This window comes from Rhinoderma darwinii, chromosome 2 (genome assembly GCF_050947455.1).
Source record: "Rhinoderma darwinii isolate aRhiDar2 chromosome 2, aRhiDar2.hap1, whole genome shotgun sequence".
In the NCBI taxonomy this organism is placed as follows: Eukaryota; Metazoa; Chordata; class Amphibia; order Anura; family Rhinodermatidae; genus Rhinoderma; species Rhinoderma darwinii.
The window spans coordinates 178,571,260-178,598,397 of record NC_134688.1 but is presented as its reverse complement, the minus strand read 5'-3'; the positions used below and the strand labels follow the sequence as shown (position 1 = coordinate 178,598,397).

Genomic DNA, 27,138 nt, shown 5'->3' with positions numbered 1-27,138 from the left:
TCCCGCCCTCTGTCTATTTATACCTGCCTTTCCTGTTCCTCCTTGCTTGTGATTCTTCTGTTTGGTTTCCTAGCCCTGCTGCAGCTTCTGTACTATTTGACCCTGCATCATATGACCCTGGCTTACTGACTACTCTCCTGCTCTGCGTTTTGTACCTCGTACACTCCTGGTTTGACTCGTCTCGTTCACCACTCTTGTTGTTCACGGTGTTGCCGTGGGCAACTGCCCCATTTCCCTTTGCTTCTGTGTACCCTTGTCTGTTTGTCTGTCGTGCACTTATTGAACGTAGGGACCGTCGCCCAGTTGTACCCCGTCGCCTAGGGCGGGTCGTTGCAAATAGGCAGGGACTGAGTGGCGTGTAGATTAGGGCTCACGTGTCTGTTTCCCTACCCCCATCATTACAGTAATAGAGCAGTATCCATCAATGCGACCTATGTTGCTATGGGCTCACTAGTACTGTATCCAGGTCAGATACTGTAGGCAGGAACTTTACATCTGATGGTACAGAACATTCGCTTGTGGGTTTAGGATTAGACTGGTATCATTAAGTCATTTGTATGTCTAAGCACTGCAAGAATTTGCCAACTCTAATAAATGATGAACATAGACACAGCAACACAATACTATTTATCTATTTGGAGAACTATATATCCTACAAGTGTGCACCTATTTTATGGAGAGTGCCTACAAGTATCTGGGATATTGAGGTGCTCTTTTCATGCGCCCACTCGGAAAGTGAGCAGGAAGAGAATTTTACTCAGCCGGTCTAGAAGTTTGAATGCTGTACCCACTGTACAAACAAATTAATGTAAGTCATAATCCTAAAAATAAGAATGACAGCGGTAGAATAAATAAATGAATACATTAGGGCGTCTGCTAAACGAAAATGTATATATTTAAATATTAAGTAAACAAAAGACCCAGCACTCGATTTTACAATAATAGATTTATATGTTTCATTTCTTCTGTTAGACAATCCACAGATATAGAATACCTATACTGATCTAGACCAACGACAAACGTCTTAATAAACGTCCGCACATATCAAAAAACTAGAAACTCAATACCCATAACTGTATGTGAGGACACATCAAACATCCAAAAAGGAGGAAGTAACACAAAGTACAAGTATGTACCATGCAAAAGAATGAATACTTTATTACAATAATCATAAAAACATATTGGCCATGAAGACCTGAAGTAGACAGACAATTAAAATACAATAGTGTGGAGATAGATGAGGACTGCGCATGTAACATGCACTTATTATGTAAACATCATAGGATGTAATGTCATTCAAATTAACTACTCAAAAGGACATGCTGTATATGCATGGATCAATTTAAGAGACACAAGTATTCCATAAGGCAAAATGCCGTTAAAGTGAACTACACAGAAAGACAGGTTATCTATACATAAAATCAGTCAAAGAGGCACAAGTACAAGTGTAATTGCAGTCACATAGGCACCCCTTGAAAATGCTGACGGCGAAACGCGCGTCGGGGCTCTTAGTGTGGAGATTGTTTGTATAGGCTCACCATGCAACAAACGGGTTGGTATAGGTTTTGGGGCTTTTATTTCTGGTGATTCCCTGGTGCCTATGTAACTGCAATTACACTTGTACTTGTGCCTCTTTGTCCGATTTTTTTGTATAGATAACCTGTCTTTCTGTGTAGTTCACTTTAACGGCATTTTGCCTTATGGTATACTTGTGTCACTTAAATTGATCCATGCATATACAAGTATACCATAAGGCAAAATGCCGTTAAAGTGAACTACACAGAAAGACAGGTTATCTATAAATAAAATCGGTCAAAGAGGCAAAAGTACAAGTGTAATTGCAGTCACATAGGCACCCCTTGAAAAAGCTGACGGCGAAACGCGCGTCGGGGCTCTTAGTGTGGAGATTGTTTGTATAGGCTCACCATGCAACAAACGGGTTGGTATAGGTTCTGGGGCTTTTATTTCTGGTGATTCCCTGGTGCCTATGTAACTGCAATTACACTTGTACTTGTGCCTCTTTGACCGATTTTTTTGTATAGATAACCTGTCTTTCTGTGTAGTTCACTTTAACGGCATTTTGCCTTATGGTATACTTGTGTCACTTAAATTGATCCATGCATATACAAGTATACCATAAGGCAAAATGCCGTTAAAGTGAACTACACAGAAAGACAGGTTATCTATAAATAAAATCGGTCAAAGAGGCAAAAGTACAAGTGTAATTGCAGTCACATAGGCACCCCTTGAAAAAGCTGACGGCGAAACGCGCATCGGGGCTCTTAGTGTGGAGATTGTTTGTATAGGCTCACCATGCAACAAACGGGTTGGTATAGGTTTTGGGGCTTTTATTTCTGGTGATTCCCTGGTGCCTATGTAACTGCAATTACACTTGTACTTGTGCCTCTTTGTCCGATTTTTTTGTATAGATAACCTGTCTTTCTGTGTAGTTCACTTTAACGGCATTTTGCCTTATGGTATACTTGTGTCACTTAAATTGATCCATGCATATACAAGTATACCATAAGGCAAAATGCCGTTAAAGTGAACTACACAGAAAGACAGGTTATCTATAAATAAAATCGGTCGTCAAAGAGGCAAAAGTACAAGTGTAATTGCAGTCACATAGGCACCCCTTGAAAAAGCTGACGGCGAAACGCGCGTCGGGGCTCTTAGTGTGGAGATTGTTTGTATAGGCTCACCATGCAACAAACGGGTTGGTATAGGTTCTGGGGCTTTTATTTCTGGTGATTCCCTGGTGCCTATGTAACTGCAATTACACTTGTACTTGTGCCTCTTTGACCGATTTTTTTGTATAGATAACCTGTCTTTCTGTGTAGTTCACTTTAACGGCATTTTGCCTTATGGTATACTTGTGTCACTTAAATTGATCCATGCATATACAAGTATACCATAAGGCAAAATGCCGTTAAAGTGAACTACACAGAAAGACAGGTTATCTATAAATAAAATCGGTCAAAGAGGCAAAAGTACAAGTGTAATTGCAGTCACATAGGCACCCCTTGAAAAAGCTGACGGCGAAACGCGCGTCGGGGCTCTTAGTGTGGAGATTGTTTGTATAGGCTCACCATGCAACAAACGGGTTGGTATAGGTTCTGGGGCTTTTATTTCTGGTGATTCCCTGGTGCCTATGTAACTGCAATTACACTTGTACTTGTGCCTCTTTGACCGATTTTTTTGTATAGATAACCTGTCTTTCTGTGTAGTTCACTTTAACGGCATTTTGCCTTATGGTATACTTGTGTCTCTTAAATTGATCCATGCATATACAGCATGTCCTTTTGAGTAGTTCATTTGAATGACATTACATCCTATGATGTTTATATGTTAAGTGAATGTTACTTGTGTAGTTCCCATCTATCTCCACACTATTGTATTTTAATTGTCTGTCTACTTCAGGTCTTGATGGCCAATATGTTTTTATGATTATTGTAATAAAGTATTCATATTTTTGCATGGTACATACTTGTACTTTGTGTTATTTCCTCCTTTTTGTATGTTTGGTATGTCCTCACATACAGTTATGGGTATTGAGAATCCACAGATATACGTGACGTTTCGGACAATACACAACCTTTTTCAAACATTCTGTTTTACAAAATAATATTTTTTAAAAATTGCAACAAAAAGCTGATTTACATCATTAGCTAAAATTACCAATCACTTTAGCAAAAGGCTGTGACTCCAGCTAATTGTATCAGCAAACATTATCGCTATTACATAGTAAATGTAATGGATAACATAGTCAGAAATATATTATTTTATAGGACTATTTATAATAGTCCTATAAATGTATCTAATCCCAAACCAAAAATGACAATATAAATTAGACATCTCTCTCTATCTATAGGAAATTTATTAGTCAATTATTGAATAATACATGGCTATTCTATTAACTGCACCAGCGTTTTCAATAGGGACAGGGGAATAAGTCGCTGTCAGACACCTCTGGCAGCAGTTTATCTCTTGTGGGACCAAAGGATTGGACATGTTGAAATCCAAACCATCTCCGTCTTTTCCACCATCTACCAACATGGGAGAATTAAGATAATTTCTGTCATAATCATCGTGTTCAGCCAACATTTATCTAATGTTTATGGCCATCTTAAAGGGGTATTTCCAGAATCAACATGTATCACCTATTCACAGGATAGGTGAGAAGTGTCTAATTGCTAGGGACCCCACTGCTGGAACCTCCACTGATCACTAGAAAGTGGGTCCCGTGCCCCCGTTCTACCTTGCTGCACCTCCCACAGTGAGAAGGAGCTTAAATGGAGCTCCATTCAACGTCTATGGAACTGATGGAAATAGCCATGTGCTGTACTCATCTGTCCCATAGACTTTGAATGGAGCAGCACCCCACATGCTCATCTGCCGCTCCACTGAAAGTTCTACAAGACCTCAGGAACAGCGGTGGGGCCCCCAGCGATAGGGACCCTTCTTACCTACTGTGGGGATAGTTGATAAATGTCTTTTCTAAGTCTATCCTGTTAAGAACTGTTACAAATTATAATTATTATTATTACTATTGCCATCAATAAAACCCTAAAAGACCAGTGTTCCTACTTTTACCAAGGCTTAGGATAGTAGAAACTCAATGAATTTTGCACATTCCCAATTTTAAGCAAATATGTAAAATGATTTAAGAATGTATAAGATATTGTATTAATAAGTCGATAATTTAAAGCTTAGAGTTCATATCCTGTAATGTGATCGGAGACAATATTAGACAGATGCACACAGAAATATGATTATTAAGAGCCTGATGACAGAAAATAATATACTGAGTATCAAAGGTCTACACATCAAGCTGGAATAACATATACAAATAATTATTTTAGCGTTTTTTTAAAATATTTTTTTTAATTATATTCGTTCTAACAATGCCAATAGTGGTTAATGGAATTTAAATTAATAAAGAAGCAATAACACTAAGATGAAGGAACCAGATATCATTCTGTGCAAAAACAAAACAAATGGAATGTCTTCATTTATTTTACTTACTTATGATTGTAGCAAAAAATGAAAGGCACCAGGATATTGATCATCTTTATTGATCCATCAGAGTAAAATAGAAGTACCCATGTTGTCATGTGTTTTGCGACTCTTGCATTTTTACTCCGCCTCCGCCATTTTTCAAAAAGACTGGCAGGGCTTAGTAGGAGTAATTCATTATAATTTACACCAGAAACTGGTGGAAATTATAGCGGAAATCTATGCCAGCTCATAGCTTGCATAGATTTCTCTTTCAGGCGCATGGACTCCAGTGTTTTTCATATTAAATATGGCGTAGAAATGTCAGTCTTAACAAATCTGACCCTAAGTTTTTACCTTCTCATTCATTAGTTAAGTCTTATGTGTCTCTATAGCAAAAACTTACCCGCAGCTGGGGCATTATAATTGACTATAGGCAGAACATTTTTTCTACCTCAGGCTCGCTTGGGCAATAAAACCTTGCCCATCCAAAAAACCATCTTAACAATGAATGTCACTTATCCAGTCAGTCTGTGTGCGTGAAAACTAATAACAATGACTATTAAATATTCCTCACAGGGAACAAAAAAGACTTGCAAAGTTAAGAAAATGGGAGCCGTGACTATGACCATCCTCTATGCCAGAGCTTCTCAAACTGTAGACAGACCTCGCTTGGTGAGGTGCCCCCAGTTGTTGGTGAGACGCAGCTGGGGATGCAGCATGATAGAGTGCTTATTTTAATGATATACTGAGTTTGGGAGAAAAATGTTATTATAAATTGAGCAATATTTTTAATTTTGTCAGCCACTGTTGATCACAACGTTCTTGCTGATGAGGACCAGTAGAAAAGGATTTGGGAAATTAACGAAAGAAGCTAGTTTGTGATGAATATGGATTCCATGTAGTTAGGCAAATAAATATGTTTTATACTAATAAACATTGTTTATAAATTAATTGAGCCTTGATTTTCTTCAATTTTTCTCACATCAAAGTATCCACCCTTAGCAGCGATCACAGTAGATCAATGTGTAGCATTCTGTTGGTCAACTTGTTTGAGCTGCTATTGCAGCCCACTTCTTTTGTAGAAACTTCCAAGGTGATTTCAGCTCGTAACTTGCACATCTCAAATACCCCTGCCCAGATGATCTTAAAGGAGTTCAATTGGATTGCAATCGGGACTCTGGGGTGGTCGAACCATGTTCTTCAGCACCTGTTGTCTTTCTTTTGACTGAATAAACTTTTTGCAAATACAGGAGTTATGTTCTGGGTTGTTAACTTGCTGTAGTCTGAAACTACGACCAATAAGACGGGTGCCAAAAGGGATGGCATGGCACAACAGCATGTTGTGGTAGCACTTGGGGTCCATGATTCCTTTCATTGTTAGTAAGTCACCAAACGCACCACCTCCGAAACATCCCCAGACCATTATGGAATCTCCTCCATTCTTGACTGTGGGCTTAATGCAAACAGGAAACATGGGATCACCTGTCACACGAGAAATTAACTTTCGCCTCTTGGACCCAAACACCTTAAATTTCAATTTAGTGAAAATAACCTTCTTCCACTGACTAGTGGTCCAGCTCCTGTGCTTTTTAGCCCACAATAGCCTCTTCTTTGCAATGGGTCCTTGCAATGGTTGTCAGGCTGCATCACATCCATTCAAGCCACTGGCTACAAGGCGGTGTTTGACAGTCGCGATTGATATGCTTTACTTCCTCGTTTCCATCAGAGCAGCACGGATATGATGAGCTGTTTTGAATCTGTTTCGTTTGGAACACACTGATAAATTTGTTCTCCTGCTTTGTGGTCACTCGAGATGTCCAGGTCATGGTCGATCACGTACACTCTTGTTTTCAGCGTATTTCTTGAAGGTACACCGAGAGAACCCTTCTCCAGGATAGTAATGTTGCGCTAACTATGCCCTGCATTTCTCAAAGTGACTTTGGCATATCGCTTTTTGATTGATAACTCATTCCTAGAACAGTAGATAGACTCATTTCTGTGCAAAACATATGTATCAAGATCATCCTTTACAGAGATTCAACGAATCTGGGGGTATTTTTAAATTAAGTGTATTAACACCGGCTGTCATCTGCCACCAAAAAGGGAAAATTTTTAGACCGTTTTTTAATATTAAAAAGCGTAAAAAAAATCAGTCAGCTGCAGTGTGTTTTTAAACAGGCTGTTTGTTACCACCGGCTACCATCCATTTACCCATAGCGATGTATGTTGCTGTCAATTTGACATTACTAATGCTGTCTTTGCGTTAAAGAGCTTGAGAGGAGTCATATACTGTACAGTTCTAAAAGAACTCAGAGTGTCATACATGACTTTTCAGGGCAATCAGAGCACTTTCGATTCGTGACGAATTTATTTGGACCGAATCGAATCTAACGGCCAGTTCAATAAGATCAAACTAAAGGGGAATTTCGGGAAATTCGCTCATCTCAAATCTAGACAGACATAAGAACATAAATGGGTTTAGAGGATTAGAACAGAAGATTTGCTTATTTTTAACAATCGTATACTGCGGTTGGTCATTTTGGTTTAGTGACCATCCAAAACCTTCAGTGTGTGTGAGCACAATATGTTTAAGCTTGTGAAGTTTGTACAAGGTTTACCGTTCTGACTTATAATACCTGCAGATGAAAGTTCACATGAATTCAAACAAAAGTCGTTTCTCAACTGTGAAAGCTTAATTTTTTTTTCTTTATCTTGTAACTGGACATGTTATATATGGTGATAAAATACAAAAAGACTAATTTACTGTCACTACATTTCAGTGCCCAAAACTGTAGTAACCAATGGTAATTTGTATAAATTTTAAATACTTGTTTCTTTTTGTACTTTTTGCTTGTAAATATACCAAATACTTTGGAAAAATACCAACTGAGCACACACCTATATTATCATATATATATATAAAGGGTCAGGGCCATAGGATGCGGGAAAGAAACCATACAAATTGGCAAGTAGACTAAGGAAGATAAGAAACAATTTAACATTTATTTAAAAAAAATTTTTGCCAACTTTAACTATTTGACCCTTTGTAAAAGTTGTGTGTATAACTTAACATGTATATAATGTATACCAAATTATTGTGTCGCATATTATTTCTGTCACAAAATCATTGGCCTGAATGACCTTAGTCCAACTAGCCCTCCAGCATGAAATGTCGCATTCTATATAATTGCTGTGTTAACACAATGAGGCTTGTACTACAATACCTAATCTAAACAGGAAAGTCCCTGCGATTTGTTTCACAAAATTCCCAAAACAGCAAATATAGAAAGGAAGATATTTTTAAAAACGACATCCTAAGAATCAATTTAGCTCTAAGAACACCATATGATAATATCCTGCATTATAATCTTTTCGATTTTTATTTCCCCAGTTATTTACTTATAGGTCCAATTGTAAAAGTTTAATTGAAGCATACGGGCTTGTCCACACGCTGCGGAATTGCTGCATATTTTCCGTCCGGAATTGGGGATGGAAAATACGTAGCAGAATACAGTAGCAGCAAAGTGGATGAGATTTAACAAATCTAATCCACACGCTGCAAACAAATTCTGACCAGAAATTGACCTGCGGTACGTAATTTTTGTACTGCAGCATGTCAATTCCTGCTGCGGAATGTGGACTGAATTGCTGTGTTTTTCAGAGGAGATGTCTCCATCTCCCAACATTGTGCAAAAGCAGCAAAATACGCAGCATTTTCTGCAGTAAAAAATGCAGGAAATGGTGCATTTTTTCCGCAGCGGAATGTCTGCTACTTTCAACGGAATTGCTGCAGAAATTGTCTGCAACAATTCCGTTACGTTTGGACAAGCCCTACAAGTGGAAGAAGCTGACTAGGATGAAGTATTAAATAATAGACGTTTGACCTACAGGACCCTGTTTATTTTATTAAAATTTTTTTTTCTTTTTAACACATTTAAGAACATTTTTTATTTTTGTTTTTCACTCCACGCCTTCTATGAGACATAACTTTTTTATTTTTCCGTCAATAAAGTGGTATGAAAGCTTGTTTTTTGTGGGAGGAGTTTTAGTTTAGCACAATTTAAAGTACCATATAATGTACTGGGAAACTGAAAAAAAATTCTATGTGGGATGGAATTAAAAAAAACTGTGATTCGATCATTTTCTTCTAGGTTTCTTTTTACATCTTTCACCGTGCGGTTAAAATGACAAATTAACTTTATTCTGCTGGTCAATAGAATTACGGTGATACCAAATTTATATATATTTTTTTATGTTTTACTCCTTATACAAAAAACGATTTGTTAGGAAAGAAAAAAAAATGTTTTTGTTGCCATATTCTGAAAGCCATAACTTTTTTATTTTTCCATCGATTAACAGGTATGAGGGCTTAATATTAGCTGCACGAGCTGTGTTTTTTATTGGTACCATTTTTTTGGTACATACGACTTCTTGTCCAATTTCTCTAAAAAAAAAATTTACAGCTAAGTTGACCAAAAAACTGCGATTCTGGCGTTTTATATTTTTTTTCTTTTTACAGTGTTCACCGTGCGAATTAACTAATGATATATTGTAATAGTTCAGACTTTTACGGACGCAGTGACCAATTTTGCTGTTTTTTTTTACATTACTTTAGAAAAATGGGAAAAGGGGAGTTTTTTGAACTTTTAATATTTTAAAAGAAGTTGGTTTGTATGTCATATTTTTTTTATTAAAAATTTTGACACAAACCAGCAATTTAAAAAACGGTTACATGGTTAGGAATTCTCTATACATTGACATATTATCTTCACAGTATTCCAGTTATTTACATTAGAAAATCGGTGCACGGGTACCATCACATTTATGCATAATTTTCAGAAATATGTTGCAGACTAAACGGCATCAAAATGACAACAAATGTGTAATACAAACATAAACTCTTAATGCTAAACTGTATAATCTAGCTTTATTTCTAATCTAAACTATGAATCTTGGAATACTAATACTGTTGAATTGATATTACTCGAATAGGTAAATATATGTTATGTTGCCATTCACTAATGAATTATATTAATTACTTTAATTGAGTCGAATGTATATTTATAGGTAACTACATTTCTGTAGAAAGAAGCACCAAAACATTATGTTAAATGTGATTAACCATGACCTTCAAACATCTAAGCCTGTCAAGTAATCTGGTCATGTGACCTTTACTCAATCGTAGTGCTCCCAAGCACATGCCTTAAAATCCTAAAGTTTTAAATGAAAGTGGATCATATTGACTAGTAATGAGGAATTAAATGCTTACTTCAAATCCCTTCCTCTTCTTCAAACGTTTCTTGCTGAGTTTCTTACAAGCATACATTTTACCAGTTGCCCTCATTTGGGAAGCTGACACTTCCCCAAATCCACCTTTCCCAAGAACTCTAAAGTCCATAAACCATTCTTCTCCAATAGGCTGAGATTCTAACCATTTCCATTGAAGGAATCTTGAAAATAATTTGCTTTCCTTATATTGTTGAAATGCATTTTCCTTTAAATAATTTGAGGTAGACTGAAGCAATGGTTTGAAGAGTCCATCAGGGACCTTGTTGCATTCCTCCACCGCTTGTGCAATAGCCTTTTCCTCTAAATAGTGACAAAAATACTTAGAATGGCTATCAAGATATTTGTTGATGATGCTCTTGGCTCTTTGCAAGCGATCGTCATCCTCAGCTGTATCATAATCCTCAATATCAGTCCAGATCTCCAGTGCAGGAACAAACTGTTCAACTGTTCCCAAAAACTCCTGAAACAACTTCTTACCTATGGGCTGGTTTTCGCAAATATTTTCAAATTCCAGATCAATCTTGTTCCTCAGATTTTCACACTCTGTAAGGGGAGGCAGTTTTAGCTTGGCACGAAACTTCTTGTTCCGAGAAACTTGAGCAGTGAAGCCCCCATCAAAGCTACCACGTGCAGTAATATACGCAGAATTGGCTACCACTGTTTCCAGTGCCCCAAAATCCATCTTTGATCGTTTAGTCTCCTGAACCAAACATGAACCACCTGGTATCTACAGATAGTAAATCTTGACTGAAAGGAAGATCTGCCCACTGCATTCAGTGCTTCCAGGCTTAGCAAAATCCCTTTGATCGAGGTAGAATTATAGACTAAGGTCTTCAATCGGGAATTGCAATTCCATGAGACAGCATCAGGAAAAATAGGCCAAACAGCTCGTAGCCTAAAACTGTTTCAAGAAATGAATACAAAATGTATGCAAAAAAGTCAGTCAATGTGTAGTGAAAATCACATCAGACGTAAAATAGTAATCCAGTTCCTGTGCGATTTAGTATAAGAATGTCTTATTAGAACAGATAGCTAAATGACAGGTGAGGAACTAATACCCCTGACTCAACACCTCTGTAAACTCTTTATCCACTTAAGTAGATAATTTGACTCTCATTCCCCCTCTCTCCATCATTATCTCTAGCAAATATATACTCTGTTCTTCAGTTACAGTGTGGTAATATAATAGCAATAAAATGACCCATTGTTTACCCACAGGCCTAGTTTAATAATCTTTACAACCAATACATTAAATCCACAAATAGAAATCTAGATGGTCACTCTGAACACATATATAATAAATTATGTACAGTGCATGTAGTATAAGATAGATGGATGGATGGATGGATGGATGGATGGATGGATGGATGGATAGATGGATAGTTTTACAAAGCAACTAGGTGCTGATGACTGGCAGTTATGGAGTGGTGAACGAGCCGAGTCAAACCAGGACTGTACGAGGTACAAAACGCAGAGCAGGAGAGTAGTGAACAAGTCGAGTCAAACCAGGTGTACGAGGTACCAAACGCAGAGCAGGAGAGTAATCAGTAAGCCAGGGTCATATGAAGCAGGGTCAAATAGTACAGAAGCTGCAGCAGGGCTAGGAAACCAAACGAGAAGAATCACAAGCAAGGAGGAACAGGAAAGGCAGGTATAAATAGACAGAGGGCGGGAGCTAGCTCCGTCTGGCCAGGCTGTGATAGGCTCTCCCACTCCTAAGCCTGCCATCCTGAGTGGTGGAAGATGGAGTCAGTCTCACAGACATAGAAGCAGGTGCAGACTGATTACCTATGGGCTTATACATAGAAGCTGTGCCTGGCAGATCCTTAACAATTACTCTTGAATGTCCATTTATTTACACATTTAGAAAAATCCATATTTTACATATAAAAACGTATTTACATTTAATACACTTTCTTTTTTTCCCATGTTTGTCAATCATCTTTGCTTAGACAATTTTTAGAATAAATTTCCCCAATGAATTTATACTGAGTGAATTTTGAATACTACCAGTACGAGGTCCTGACTTATCTCAGACAGTTATGAATACATTTTAGTAGTTACCATTAGAGAACAGCTATGATCTTCCTCCCCCTGGTCACATGAATAAGCCCTATGAATAATTTGTACATATGAATACATATTCACTTTTAAAAACCCCATCCACTTACAGCGGAAAAAATCTGCATGGAATTTAGAGCATGCTGCAGATTTTCTAAACCGCAGCATGTGAGTTCTGTTGCAGATTTGTTGAGGATTTTCACAGCGAGTTTGATCCTTTGTAATGCACAGGGTGAAATCTGCACAAGCAACCTTGTCAATTTTGTTGTGGATTTTCTGCAAAATACGCAGTGTAAATAGTCTGCAGTGAGTGGACAGCCTTATCTACACAAAATTACACAAAATTGTATTTTGTATTTACAGTGTGCCATGGTGGAAAAAAGAATCCTGGCTAAGGTGCATAGTAGATTTATTGTTTCTCTGGCATATGCATTCCAAACAAAGAATGACGCCTGCTTAGTTATGACCATAATGAATGGAGGTGACCTACGGTAAGTTGCTCTATTTATGATGTTGTACAACAATGGGTAAAGTGTCTTTAGGTTCAACCCCATAGTTTTTAAAAGTTTTTTTCCTTTGTCAGTGGGTGGCTGTCGGCTGGGTCCAATGCTAATTCAGAAAATGGGTCCCATTCAATATTCTCAGTAGTTCTCAGTAAACAGATGGCCCTGAATGCCTGGTCATTCTCTAGTTAATGGAATCCAGCTAAAGACTGTACTCATAAAATGCTCATTTTAATATCAGACGGGAAAACTTTCAAGAAGGAATATACAGCCTTTCTGAAATGGATTTTCAAAGTAAGTACACTAGCTTCATCAGGTCTAAGAGATCTATTTAAAAATGTATTCAGTTTGTATTGTGATATCTACTGACAGATCATCTTTAACAAGAAACAGTTTCTTTAAAAAAAACAACACTTTTTTATTGTGGGAACTCTCTGCTGAATCTAGAGCTGTGAGTACTCCCAAATTTCCAATACTGCAGGTGAACTGTAATATTAGGTGGTATCCATTCAAATGAATCGACGACCATGTAATAAATGTCACCTCCATAGAGTCTTCTTTCCAGCTGCAAACCTGTATAATATCCATATTGCCTAATGTGGCATATGAAAAAAGGTTTCACAAAAGGTCAGTATCGATCCCAGCTACCATGCAAACACCTTTTTTTTTTAGATGTCTCATTGATATGTCATAAACGTGTTAAGCTGGAGAACTCCTTTAATATATCAAACAAAAATATGGGCTCCACATATAGTCCACCCCTGTATATAGTGCTCCACATATAGTCCACCCCTGTATATAGCCCCCCTGTAGATATAGCCCACCCCTGTATATGGTGCTCCACAGATAGCCCACCCCTGTATATAGTGCTCCACATATAGTCCACCCCTGTATAAAGTGCTCCACATATAGTCCACCCCTGTATATAGTGCTCCACATATAGTCCACCCCTGTATATAGCCGCCCCTGTAGATATAGCCCACCCCTGTATATAGTGCTCCATAGATAGCCCATCCCTGTATATAGCCCCCCTGTAGATATAGTCCACCCCTTTATATGGTGCTCCATAGATAGCCCACCCCAGTATATAGCCCCCCCTGTAGATAAAGCCCCCCCCATAGATAATCCCCCCGTAGATAAAGCCCCCCCTGTAGATAAAGCCCCCCGTAGATAAAGTCCCCCCTGTAGATAAAGCCCCCTGTAGATAAAGCCCCCCCGTAGATAAAGCCCCCCATAGATAAAGCCCCCCTTGTAGATAAAGCCCCCCGTAGATAAAGCCCCCTGTAGATAAAGCCCCCCTTGTAGATAAAGCCCCCCCATAGATAAAGCCCCCCGTAGATAAAGCCCCCCTGTAGATAAAGCCCCCCCCCCGTAGATAAAGCCCGCCCATAGATAAAGCCCCCACCCCCGTAGATAAAGCCCCCCATAGATAAAGCCCCCCTGTAGATAAAGCCCCCTCCCCCCCGTAGATAAAGCCCACCTTGTAGATAAAGCCCCCCCTGTAGATAATGGCACACACTTTTTATTACAATAAAATAAACAATTTAAACTCACCTTAATCTCGCTCCCACGCCGTCCGGCAGCCATGGAGACCAGCTCTCTTCTGCGCAGGTCTCCTGGGGGTTGAACGAAGCGTCTATGAAAGGCGCTGATTGGCTGGCTATTCATTGCTTCTAATTGTACCTGTGTCCTATAGACACAGGTACAATTATAGTGCAGGAGGAGGTGGCGCTGGCGCCCCCTCTAAGTTGCGCCCGGGGGAACATGCCCCGCCTGCCCCCCCCCCCCTATCTACGCCCCTGGTCAATGCAAGGTCGAAGAGATCCGTCTTTTTTCTTGACAAAGAAGAACCCGGTCCCGGCCAGGGAGGAGGATTTTTGTATGAAACCCCTCTCCAGATTCTCTTTGATATAAGCCGACATGGACTGAGTCTCTGGCAAGGAGAGTATACCAGTCCACGGGGAGGGGAACGCATTTGGAACCAGTTCAATGGAACAGTCATAAGCCCAGTGTGGGGGAAGCGTCTCAGCCTCCTTCTCACTGAAGATATCCGCAAACTGAGAGAAATGAGGGGGTAATCCTGCCAATGAGTGAGGCAGAGGAGGCTGGACAGGATGGATTTGTAACAGACAGCGGTTGAGCCCCAATGGAGAACCTCTCCGGAATTCCAAGGCAGGCACAGTAGGACAGAATTGACGGCTTTAGGCAAAACAAGAAACAACATCAGTTCAGTATGAAGGGCTCCAACTTGGAGCTTCAGCGGCTTGGTTTAAGATACGATCGGGTCGGGCAGAGGCAGACCATTCACCGAGACAGCAGCCAAATACATTCCCAGAGGGACTGTGGGCAACTGGAGAAGATCCACTAGGTCTTTTTGGATGAAGTTTGCTACGGAACCAAAGTCCAGATAGGCAGAGACCCGGTGCGTCTTTTCGCCGGACAATATGGTCACGGGGATGGACAGTTTTGAAGATAATTTTTTATTCAGCACCATTCCACTTAGGGTTGTCTCTCCAACCAATCCTAGGCATTGGAGTTTTTTGGCTTCTGAGGACACAAACGCACAAGTCCCGAAGTGCGTCTGCGTTGTCTCTCCTGGGCTGACAATTTGAGCCGGTACATCTGCAAAGGCTCCTCTGGTGGAACAACTGGTGAGGGCAACAGAGATTGCTGGAAGATAGGAGCCAGCCTGGGGAATCTTCTCTGCCGATGAACCTCTTGGGATCGCTCCCGGATCCCCGAGTCAATCCGGGTGGCAAGAAGAATGAGGTCATCCAGAGTAGGTGGCATATCACGAGTGGCAGGCTCATCTTTAATCTGGGAAGACAGCCCCTGCCAGAATGTAGCCACCAAGGCCTCGTTGTTCCAGGACAGCTCTGCCGCCAGGGTGCGAAACTGAATGGCATACACGCCCAGGGAGATGTTTCCCTGGCGAAGAATGAGCAGAGATGCATATGCTGAGGAGACTCATCCAGGTTCCTCAAATACTGTGCGAAAATTCTCTAGGAAACACTGAAAGTTATGGGTCTCTGGTCATTGACATTCCCAGATAGGATTCGCCCATTCTAGGGCATTGCCACTAAGGAGACAGATGATGAAAGCGATCTTTGCGCCATTGGAAGGGAATGCTCTGGCATGTAGACTGAAGTGGATCTGGCACTGGTTCAGAAATCCCTTGCAGGTACTCGCGTCTCCGCTGTAGCGAGGAGGTAGTGGCAGTGAGAATCGGGAGTCGGCACTGGTACTGACAGGAGGTGTAGTAGGAGGAACAGCCGGGGCAACAGGAACAGGTGCCGTAATGGCTGCAGCTTGCGCATCCAGTCGCTGTGCAATGGAGTTCACTAACAGGAGGAGTTCGTCTTGTTGTGACCGTAGGTCTCGCAGGTCTGCCTGCATGGCTTGTGACGTCATCATGGTCTTGGGTTGACCAGCGGGGTCTATGGCCTGAGTGTACTGTCACAATCTGTGTGTATGTGGACCTACTAGGACGCACCGCCATAGCGGTGTAGCAGCTGGCAAAAACAACCCTAGTCCTAGAGTACCTTTGATAGTCCAGACAGTAATGGAGGCTCGGCACAGATGAACTTGCAGACACCAGATGTGGTGTATATTAGCTGGCGTGACAGGTGGCACAACACGACTCCAACACTCTAAGGCACAGGAACAAATTTAGCACGGGAAACATGTAGCAGGGCACGGGAACAACGGGAACAGGAATGGTTGGGAAGCATAGTACTTAGCCTATTGTCAGAGCAGTAGCCCAGAGAGGCGTCAACCATATAAATCACTAACCAACCAGTGTTACCATATGAGAATGCAATTGCCTCAAAGTTGCTTACATCAGTCTAAAGTGAAAATGGGGCTGTGAGACTGTTAGACCCCCTCCATCATTGCTGATAACAGTCGGTATATCCTGTTATGAATTGGTGGATCATTATAATTAATGTGTATTATCTTACTTTATTGTGGTATTTACTATGGGTACTGCTTTATTTTGATATATTTAGATTGGGTAACAACTACCTTATGCTTTGTTGTTTTATTAGGTTTGTTGCTTTTAAACCCTTTAGGACGCAACCTGTTTTGGCCTTGTGGCACAGCCGATTTTTTCAAATCTGACATGTGTCACTTTATGTGGTAATAACTCCGGAACGCTTTTACCTATCCTAGCGATTCTGAGATTGTTTTCTCGTGATATATTGTACTTTATGTTAGTGAAAAAATTTGGTCGATAAATTCAATATTTATTTGTGAAAAACTTTTGACCATTTTTCTAAATTTAAATGTGTTTGCTTGTAAAACAGATAGTAATACCACACAAAATAGTTACTAGTTAACATCCCCCATATGTCTACTTTATGTTTGCATCATTTTTTTTCACGTACTTTTATTTTTCTAGGACGTTACAAGGCTTAGAACTTTAGCAGCAATTTCTCATATTTTCAAGAAAATGTCAATAGGCCATTTTTTCAGGGACCAGTTCAGTTCTGAAGTGGTTTTGAGGGCCTTATATATTAGAATCCCCCAAAAAATCACCCCATTTTGAAAACTGCACCCCTCAAAGTATTCAAAACCACATTCAGAAAGTATTTTAATCCTTTAGGCGTTTCACAGGAATTAAGGCAAAGTAGAGGTGAAATTGACAAATTTTATTTTTTTTGCCGCAATTCATTTGTAATTTAAAAAAAATCTGTAACACAGAAGGTTTTACCAGAGAAACGCAACTCAATATTTATTGCCCAGATTCTGCAGATTTTAGAAATACCCCACATGTGGCCCTAGTGTCCTAATGGACTGAAGCACCGGCCTCAGAAGCAAAGGAGCAGCTAGTGGATTTTGGGGCCTCCTTTTATTAGGAATATATTTTAGGCACCTTGTCAGGTTTGAGGAGGTCTTGTGGTACCTAAACAGTCGAAACCCCCCAAAAGTGACCCCATTTTGGAAACTACACCCCTCAAGGCATTTTTCTAGGGGTATAGTTAACATTTTGACCCCACAGTTTTTTTGAAGAATTTAGTGGAATTAGTCTGTGAAGATGAAAATCACTGTTTCTGTGGAAACATAGAATTTTTTCATTTTTACAAGGAATAATGGAGAAAAAGCACACAAAAATTTGTAAAGCAATTTCTCCCGATTACGGCAATACCCCATATGTGGTCGTAAACTGATGTTTGGACCCACAGCAGGGCTCAGAAGGGAGGGAGCGCCTTTTGGATTTTGGAGCGCAGATTTTGCTGGATTGGTTTTTAGTGCTATGTCGGGTTTGCAACGCCCCGGAGGGACCAAAACAGTGGAAACCCCCCAAAAGTGACCCCATTTTGGAAACTACACCCCTCAATGAATTTTTCTAGGGGTATAGTGAGCATTTTGACCCCACAGGATCTTTTTTAGAGCTAAGGTGACCAAAAAATAATAATTTTGGCACTTTCAATTCTTTATTTCTTACAGCGTTCACCGTGCGCAATAAATTACGTTTTACTTTATTCTGCCGGTCGATACGATTACGGCGATACCATATGTGTATAGTTTTTTTTAAAGTTTTGCAGCGTTTGCACAATAAAATGGTGTTTCTATAAAATAATTTATTTTCTGGGACACGCTATTCTCAGCCGTAACTTTTTTATTTTTTCGTCAAAAAAGCTGTGGGAGGTCTTGCTTTTTGCGGGACGGGTTGTAGTTTTTATTGGTACAATTTTGGGGTAAATGCGACTTTTTGATCACTTTTTATTCTATATCTTGGGAGGGGTGGTGACCAAGAAATAGCGATGCTGACATAGTTTTCCGTTTATTTTGTTTGCGGTGTTCACCGTGCGGAAAAATTAACATTATAGTTTCATAGTTTGGGTCGTTACGAACACGGTGATATGAAATATGTGTACTTTTAACGTTTTCATTTTTTCCCTATAATAAATGACTTATTATAGGAAAAAAACAACTTATTTTTACACTTTTATAAAACATTTTTATTAACTTTTTTTTGACCTGCAGCTTTGATCGCTGCTGGAATACATTACACTACCTAGGTAGTGTAACGTATTCCAACTGTCAGTGTGACGTTACAGTCACTCTGACAGTTGGTCTACGAGGACCAGCAGAGGCTGATCCTCATAGGCTGACATACATGGCAGACCTGGGGGCCGTTGTCTGGCCCCCGGGTGCCATCACAAGCATCAGAAGCTCCCACGATTGCATGGGGGCTGCTGATGCGCTACAAACCCGCTACATGCGGAGATCGCAATCGAGCCCCGCATGTAACAAGTTAATTGCCGAAATCAGCGGTGATGAGCCGCTGATCGGCAACACTGGAGTGTCAGCTGTCGGGGACAGCTGATCTCCAAGTCCCCGATGCACACTGTCGCCGACAGTGTGCCATCGGGAACGACACAGTGACTTCCTGTCACTCTGACAGGAAGCCTATCAGGACCAGCCGAAGATTGATCCTGATGGGCTTCCGTCCATGGCAGACCCGGAAGCCATTGTTTGGCTTCCGTTTGCCATAGTAACTATCGGCAAACCGCGCGATTTCGGACCGGGGTCTGCCGATATGTTAGAAACCCCCAAAATTCGACGATTGCACCTGATCGCCGAATTTAAGGGGTTAATTCACCTAAACCAGCGGCAAAGGACCGCTGGTCGGCAAGAGTGGAGTGTCAGCTGTCGGCGACAGCTGACCTCCCGGTTCCCGGTGCACACTGTCACCGACAGTGTGCACCGGGAAAAACTCAGTAACTGTACGTCCTTGTGCACTAAGACACTGGCAGCAGGGACGTACAGTTGCGTCCTGGTGCGCCTAGGGGTTAATATATTGGAAAGTATGTCTTTTGCCTGCACAGTAAGGAGCAAGTTCACAAAGACGTAGATCGGAAGAGCCCACAACAGGGATGTCACAGATGACACACCGTTCGAGCAGAAGACCGGAAGAGGAGCTCGTCCAGAAGTACAGAATGAAGAAGAACAGACAGCGGAAGAGAAGATTTACGATGCTGGCAGTGTCATGTGTCACAACTCCGTAGTAGAAGACCTCTACACCTTTGAAACGGTAAGTATATTACAAAGTTACTTCATTACATATGTATAATGTATAATGTATAATGTACACAATTGCTTTTCAGAGGTGGACAACCCCTTTAATTCAGAAAAGAGTGCAAAATAGGACTATATATAATAGTAGTCTGTATAGAGTTGTCTGGGGCTGCTGCTCCATGCAACTATATAGGTGGTTAAGGAAAGAACCGAGAACTCACACTTGGCTCCCAATTGATCCCAAAGCTCCACATAACTTCTCCTCACTGGGGACTTGGGACCCCAATGCTGCTAATCAGTGGAGATTTACCAACAGAGGAGCCCCCAGCTATCTAATATTTATCACCTATTCTGTGGATAAGTGATAAATGGTTTTTGTGGCTATTTTGAGCCTTCAGGACCAGACACCGTTTATACATTTTTAGCATGCGTTAGGTTAAACAGCTCTAACTTTTATTTTTTGCGATTTTTCTTTTTTCCGCAGACAATGCAGGTTTATTTTTTTATCATTTTTATACACACCCTTTTTGCTATTTTTTAATTTTTAGGCTTAAAGTTTGAAAATAATAGTAAAAAGAGACCTTTTATTTGTCATCGTCCTACCATATGTCTACCGTAAATTTGAATATATTACATGTCTATATTAGGGTAATTGGGTCAGGGCTAGCGTACGACAATGATTGGCGGGGGGAAATATTTTTTTGGGGTGGGTGTTTTATGTGTATTTATTATGAAATTTTTTTGCGCTTTATTTTACTTTTATTTAATTTTATTTTTTTATTATTATGGTCTGTCCTTTAACCCCTTAAGAACGCAGCCACGTTTGAACCAAATGACAGAGCCTCATTTTTTTAATCTGACGTGTGTTACTATATGTGGTAATAACTTGAGAATGCTTTTACCTATCAAAGCGATTCTGAGATTGTTTTCTCGTGACATATATAGTTACATAGTTACACGTCAAAAATATTTTAATTATCTTTATATGTGTGAACATATATTGCTTTTGTGAAAGTGATTAGAATATGTTTAAAAGATAACATTTTGCATGGACTCCATCTTGTATGGTAGGCGTCCATTTTGGATGATTGGAATCTATCTTTTGGCATGAAGGAGCCATCTTGAGATTAAGAAGTAAATAGTAAATGTCAGCAGATGTCCTGAAGCAATTCTATGTTATGTGTTCTTGAATTTAATGTTTTATTACTCTTGTAAGGAGCAGATCAAATAGCCTTGGTCGAATGGACAATGACATTGTTTACCAGAGGGAGGGGAATCAGCCCTGGAAGAAGCGCTCTGTTTAATTAATTTAAACGTATCTGCAGTCTCCATTCACTAGTGAGATAAGAAGTAGACACATTAACATGTGTATCTGAAATGTGTGTCCTTCCCATGGGACAAGGTTCAGGCCACCTGGGGCTTGGAGGGTGAAGAATTATTATAATGCATTGAATTATTCTCATTGGCTGAATCAGAGTCATTATCATATTGTAGATGATTGGCTGAAACCAAAGCCTACACCTTTCCTGTCATTATACCATATGTGGAGTTTTGGGATATTACCATATATAGAATGTTTATGTTTGCAAGTATGAGGTTACCACCTACTCTCATTTTCCTATAAATAAAGATGGATCCGCCCCCTAGGGCAGAGATCGTTTGAACACTGAAGCTGCGTGTCATGGTCTCTCCGGCCGGCCTCTCTCAGATCCACCATTGAGAGAGCATTCATTAATTTGGAGCTCATAGACAAATGCAGATAATGTCCAACGTTAACGGACATACTAAATTCTGCAGCGACATTACTTGGGGACTCGTCCGGGCTTCTCAACACAGATCGAAGGCGACAATCGAAGGTGGATGACGGCTAAGATAACGGAGAACTGCACACAAAACCGGTGAGTAAGAAATGTTATTCTTACTGTACACTTCTCTCTTGTTTTAGCTGCCGTCCAGGTATTGTCTCTTTTGACTATTTGGGAACAATGAACACCATTTGTCTATGAGTTGTATGTATGAATTATAGGAATAGGGGTGTGAGTAGAAATGAATCTGTGAGAGGCTGAGATAAGGGAGCGTTTGTTTTCTGATCCCAAAACATACAGAAACAACCAAATACAGAGAAAACACTAAACGGCCTGTCCGAAGTGTTCCCTCCGGCCCCTGGGTTTAGTATGTATTAAGATCAGGTTGCAAATTGATCCTTGCAGAAGTGACGGGTAACCATCTCCGCCCAAGTGATTGTTAGGACTTTCTCATATCCAGACTGTGACCCATAGGAGGCGCACCTGGCCGGAAGTAAGAGTACGTATGTGGGCTAATCCTCGGACGCCCAATCGGAATGAGTTGCTGATCATTAAGTAACATCTCTGTAACTAGAAAGTTTAAAGAATATCCACGGGCCCCTGAGATAGTTATAAATCACACCCATCCCTTTTAAATACAACATAAAGTAGGTTAACGTACACTGCACCGAGGGACTTGCAATAATTGTGATCTTGTTGACAATAGTTATTTGGCTGCTGTTTAGGAGACAGGATCAGAGACGTGGTTGCCCAATGACAGTCTAAAATATTTAGCAGAGTGCGTTGGGGGAAACCACCATGACCGACTAGAAATAGGCCCAGGATTTAGCAGAGTGCTTCGAGGAGCCCTACGGACAGACTAAACTCAGGAGTTAGCAGAGTGCCTAGGGAATCCTCATTGACAGACTAAGAAAGCCAAAAGTCTAGCAGAGTGCATGGGGACTTCTGATTCAAAGTATACCCAAGGTAAAGTGCTGGCCAGCCGGGAATGGGGGCATAACACCCAAGGTACAGGGTGTGGACAAACATCAGCAGATATTGTCAAAAACCGATGCGGGGACGGTGCAGTAAAGAACCTTGAGAAAATAACAAAAAAGGCGGGAATGTCCAAGTAGTGGAATTCTCAGTTATACCAGATGGGATGGTTTCTTGAGAGATGATGGGCCCCCGGATTAATAGACAGAGTTGCAGAGAACAGATAGAAGTGATTGAATGCACCAGAAATAAACAAAAGAAAAAAAAAACATAGTTGTCGGTTGTCAGTAAGAATTAACCAGCGTCTAATTCTATAGATAGTGACATTCCAATAGAAAATAATGTGCCAACATATAATTCTTCTATGTACAGCTTTATAAACCAAAGGTTTACAGAAGCAAGAGGTTTCCAGGGGTGACATGCGATCAGTTATTAGCCATTCATTGAGAGAAAGGTGTCATCAGAATTCATAAAGGAATCAATTAACTCTTCACTTCCTAAAAAGGGAACATTGGGTGAAATGTTCAGGGATTATTGATAGAGAGATAGACGTGGATTAGGTATTGGCTAGAAATAGAGTTAAAGCCAATAGGATAATTATAAGTGTAATAAACATGGATTGTAGAAGAAGTGAGATTGATAAAGTGAAGATTCTTATGTATTTCTATCCAGATCTGCTTGTTGGAATATACTGTATATCATCTGTCCTAAATTGTCACTAATGAAATTTCCTCTCGTTATAGGAGTTTTCCAAGACGTTTTAAACTTTACTGTAAATCTTTTTCCTTTTTGGTTTATTTAACAGTCATTTTAATAATTGCATGGAATCTTTAACAAGATATTGTTAATCTATAGTAACCTGGTTAGACTAATAGAACTAATGATAAGAGAATAACGTGTGTTAACGTGAAGATGTTTTGTCATTGATTGACAGGAGCACATGGTGACATTTTGACCTTGTAGCTCATAAGTTTTAGCTAGTAAGGGGTTAATGCTACATTCTCTGTTATCTGTAGTATAGCTGTGTCTGCAGAAACTGCACATTTAGTGCAAAATAAGAACTGTGATTTAAAGATTAAGAGTAAAAAAGCCTAATAAGATCACAGGATTGAGTATTATATGTTTTATGTTTATATGTTATATGTTACGTTATATGTGTTTTATATGTCGACCACAATGAAAAACTTCATTCATATTTAAATTTAATATGATGCGCATTACTAAATGAAGATTATAGTTTATTGGATGAATAATCCAAGAATAGAAGTTTATGCACAGTCACTCTAGTTATATACTTGTTTTACCAAAGGTACACACATAAGGTATACAGGTGTGAGATTGGATTCTCAGTCAGAGAGTGTCTGGTAACAGCTGGTATTGTGAGTGACTGGTGTGTGATGAACTATTTTTAAAGGGAAATGGTTTATTTGAAATCACCACATGATAAGTGATTCGACAAGAAAGATTTTTTTTTATGTCATTGTTACATTTTAGGTTATTATTATTTGATATTAAAAAGTTTCTATTGGCATATGATGACACATATAGTGCACGATATGTTTCATCATTTGTCTTAATAGATTGGTTTATTTAATAATTGACATATACTAATTAAGGAACCAAATATTTTGCAAACCTCTTATTAATTTATAAGAGTATCCTTTCTGTTTAATGATGGTATATGCACATGACTGACACACACAGAGATACATATTGGGAATATATTTTATGAAATGAAAATGCAAATAAGATGACAGCATTCACAGGAGCTGTTGTCACGTTTATTGTGTCAGATTCCTGTCCAGTCAATCTTATAGTTTCTGACATCCTTGCAGCAATTCAGGTTGTCATTCGATATAAGTCTGATGGAAAGATTGAAGTTATTGATGATATGCAAAATTCCATGTGTGCTGCACTCTATGGGGATTGCACTAGGAAGAAGACCTCACACCTCAGGAATATTGAGGGCAGTCCTGTCCTCCTTCTGGGAACAGGGTAAACAGATGTAGGACGCATGTCTGTGGCCCATGTGACTGTTAAAATTGTTTGCAAACAGCCCCAAACCTCAGTTGAAGCAGTGCCTTCCGAGCCTCCCACAGTTGAAAAGTATAAGACCAGTCTCCTTACCCCATCTAACCTAAACATACATTGATGTACAGTGTTAAACCCTACTACATTGCTTCCGCAGGGTTCAACAAAGGAGGAAGAAATGGATAGGTTACATGGATAGGTTATATGGTCAATGGGAGACTTGAGAGGGAATGGGATAAGTCACAGGAAACAGCAGACCATGAATTTCCAGCCTGGTGGGAAGTTGGTTTCCCAGCACATTTGATTCCCCGGTACACAGGTCACCAACATAATTGTATTGAATTAATGAAAATAGAGATGAAAACATTAGAAAATGTAACAGGGGATCTAATATCTAATCCAGCTTTTGAGTTTCTTTTGTAGATGGTTCCAGGTACCACCATGAAGGATGCTACAAGACTGGGTATATACTGTCACTACCGAAACAGAGGTAATAAAGAAACAACCACTCCCATCCTCCGTGTCAGCACAGGAGGTGGAGGTGAAGGTACTCGATGAGGTGTGTAGACTGGCTGAAGGTAAATTTATATATACTGACTCTAGATATGCTTTTGGTATTGCACATGATTATGGCCTAATCTGGAGCAGAGATTTTGCTGGATCCACGGGTAGACCCATAATGTTGAGAGAGTGAGAGAACTGTTTGAGGCTCTGACACTGCCAAAGCAGGTAGGTATACTCAAAGTGCAAGCTCTTACTAAAGTGCAAGCTGCACCCGAAGCGAGGGGAAATAGACTAGTAGACAAGGCTGCAAAAGCTGCGTCTCTCATGTCCCTCATAGAGGAGGACGTAGTATTCTTGACCAGCATAGTATCTGGTCCCAACTAATGATAATATTAAGTAGATTACAAAGTCTAGCCACAAAAGAGGAAAAAGGACATTGGCAGACAAAAGGTGCCAGTGACGGGGAGGATGGAATATGGAAGGTGGGTAACAGGATGTGCCTACCCAGAGTCCTCTTCCCCAGGATAACCCAACTAATGCACAGACCAACGCATGTGTCAAGAGAAGGAATGAGTGCAATGGTGACCAAATGGTGGGAACCCCCGGGGTTTCAGCAGTGCTGCTGCCAGATTTGTCCGGAGGTGCATGATATGTGTCTGCCATAACATAGGCAAAACTGTGCGGGTTGCAAAAAGGCATATGGTAAAGCCAGACTACCCATATCAGCGACTGCAGATTGACTCAGTTACCATAGGTGGGACAGTATGACATGTACCGGTCTGTGTAGATCTGTTCTCTAGGTGGCCTAACGTGTGGCCAGTAACGTGGGCCACAGCAAAAGTAAAAGATGGCTCTCAGAAGTGGTGTGTAGATATGGGGTCCCTGAGACAATAGAAAGTGATAGAGTAACTCACTTTACTGGAGAGGAACTCCAAGAAATCTTGCAGGTCCTGGGCATAGAGCAGCTATTCACACCCCGTATCCCAAGAGCAGTGGGAAGGTAGAAAGTTTGAATGGGACCTTGAAGTTAATAATCCAGAAGGTCATGGCTGAAACCCATAAACCATGGACTGAGTGCCTGCCTATTGCCCTCTGACCTCACCAGTTATATGGGAGCTCTGTAAAAACAGCTCACGCAGATGTATAAATATGTTTATGATTCCATTCCATATCCTAAGTGAAAGGAGGACATTGTTTACAGCCGGGGACTGGGCGTGTTTAAAAAGACACTGTAAAGCACCACAGCCACGCTGTGACGTCTGTACCAAGTCCAACTCACAACTTCCACATCCGTTACATTGGAAGGACAGAACTTGGACACACGCCAGTCACTGCTGGAAGGTCCTCAATCACGATGCTGAACTGTGGGTCTCGTCAAGCTCCAGCTGACCACCATCTTCTCTATCATCTCTACATTACCTATTGTCTAAATGATGAGCTGGAAGAAGAGTTTAATGATACGTTTATCAAACATCAAGTGATATTAGCATTGACTAAATTACTGGACTGTTGTATATGTCTCCACTCCCCTCTTTCTTCAAAAACAATGCCAGATCTGAAGATAGATGAAGTTATTGCCTTGGCCTTGCAGTGCCATCTCTTTTCTCTAGCGCTTAACCCTTACTCTCCTGGAGCTGTCGCTCTTGTAATAGCAGCGGGGGCATTGGTTTCCAAGCTGTTTAACCGTGTAAGATATTCAAAGATGGAGGCGCTGTGGAAAACAGATCTCAGGCCAGGAATACTGCCGACCGTGATTAGATGTTACCCCAATAACACTGTGTGATGTGTAAACAGAGGTCAGGTTAATAAAAATGACATGTTGTTTGATGCTGTAATCCTCACCGACTGTGAGGGAAGAGACACAGTCTCTTCCCTCATGTATCTTGTGTGGGGGTAAAAGCAACTGGCAGCTCCCAGTGCTCTGAGACAGCTAGAAAATGGATGACGCC

The 27,138-nt window shown here is 40.3% G+C and overlaps 1 protein-coding gene across 1 annotated transcript in view; it reads right to left on the bottom strand.

Annotated features, from left to right (window-relative positions):
• The window catches only part of GRK1 (G protein-coupled receptor kinase 1), a 60,179-nt gene extending 49,210 nt beyond the window's left edge, over positions 1 to 10,969 (bottom strand). Inside the window, exon 1 of the mRNA XM_075850298.1 lies at positions 10,268 to 10,969. Coding sequence (XP_075706413.1) covers positions 10,268 to 10,969 — 702 coding nt within the window. The remainder of the gene's footprint in view (positions 1 to 10,267) is intronic.
• Positions 10,970 to 27,138: the final 16,169 nt, after the last annotated feature.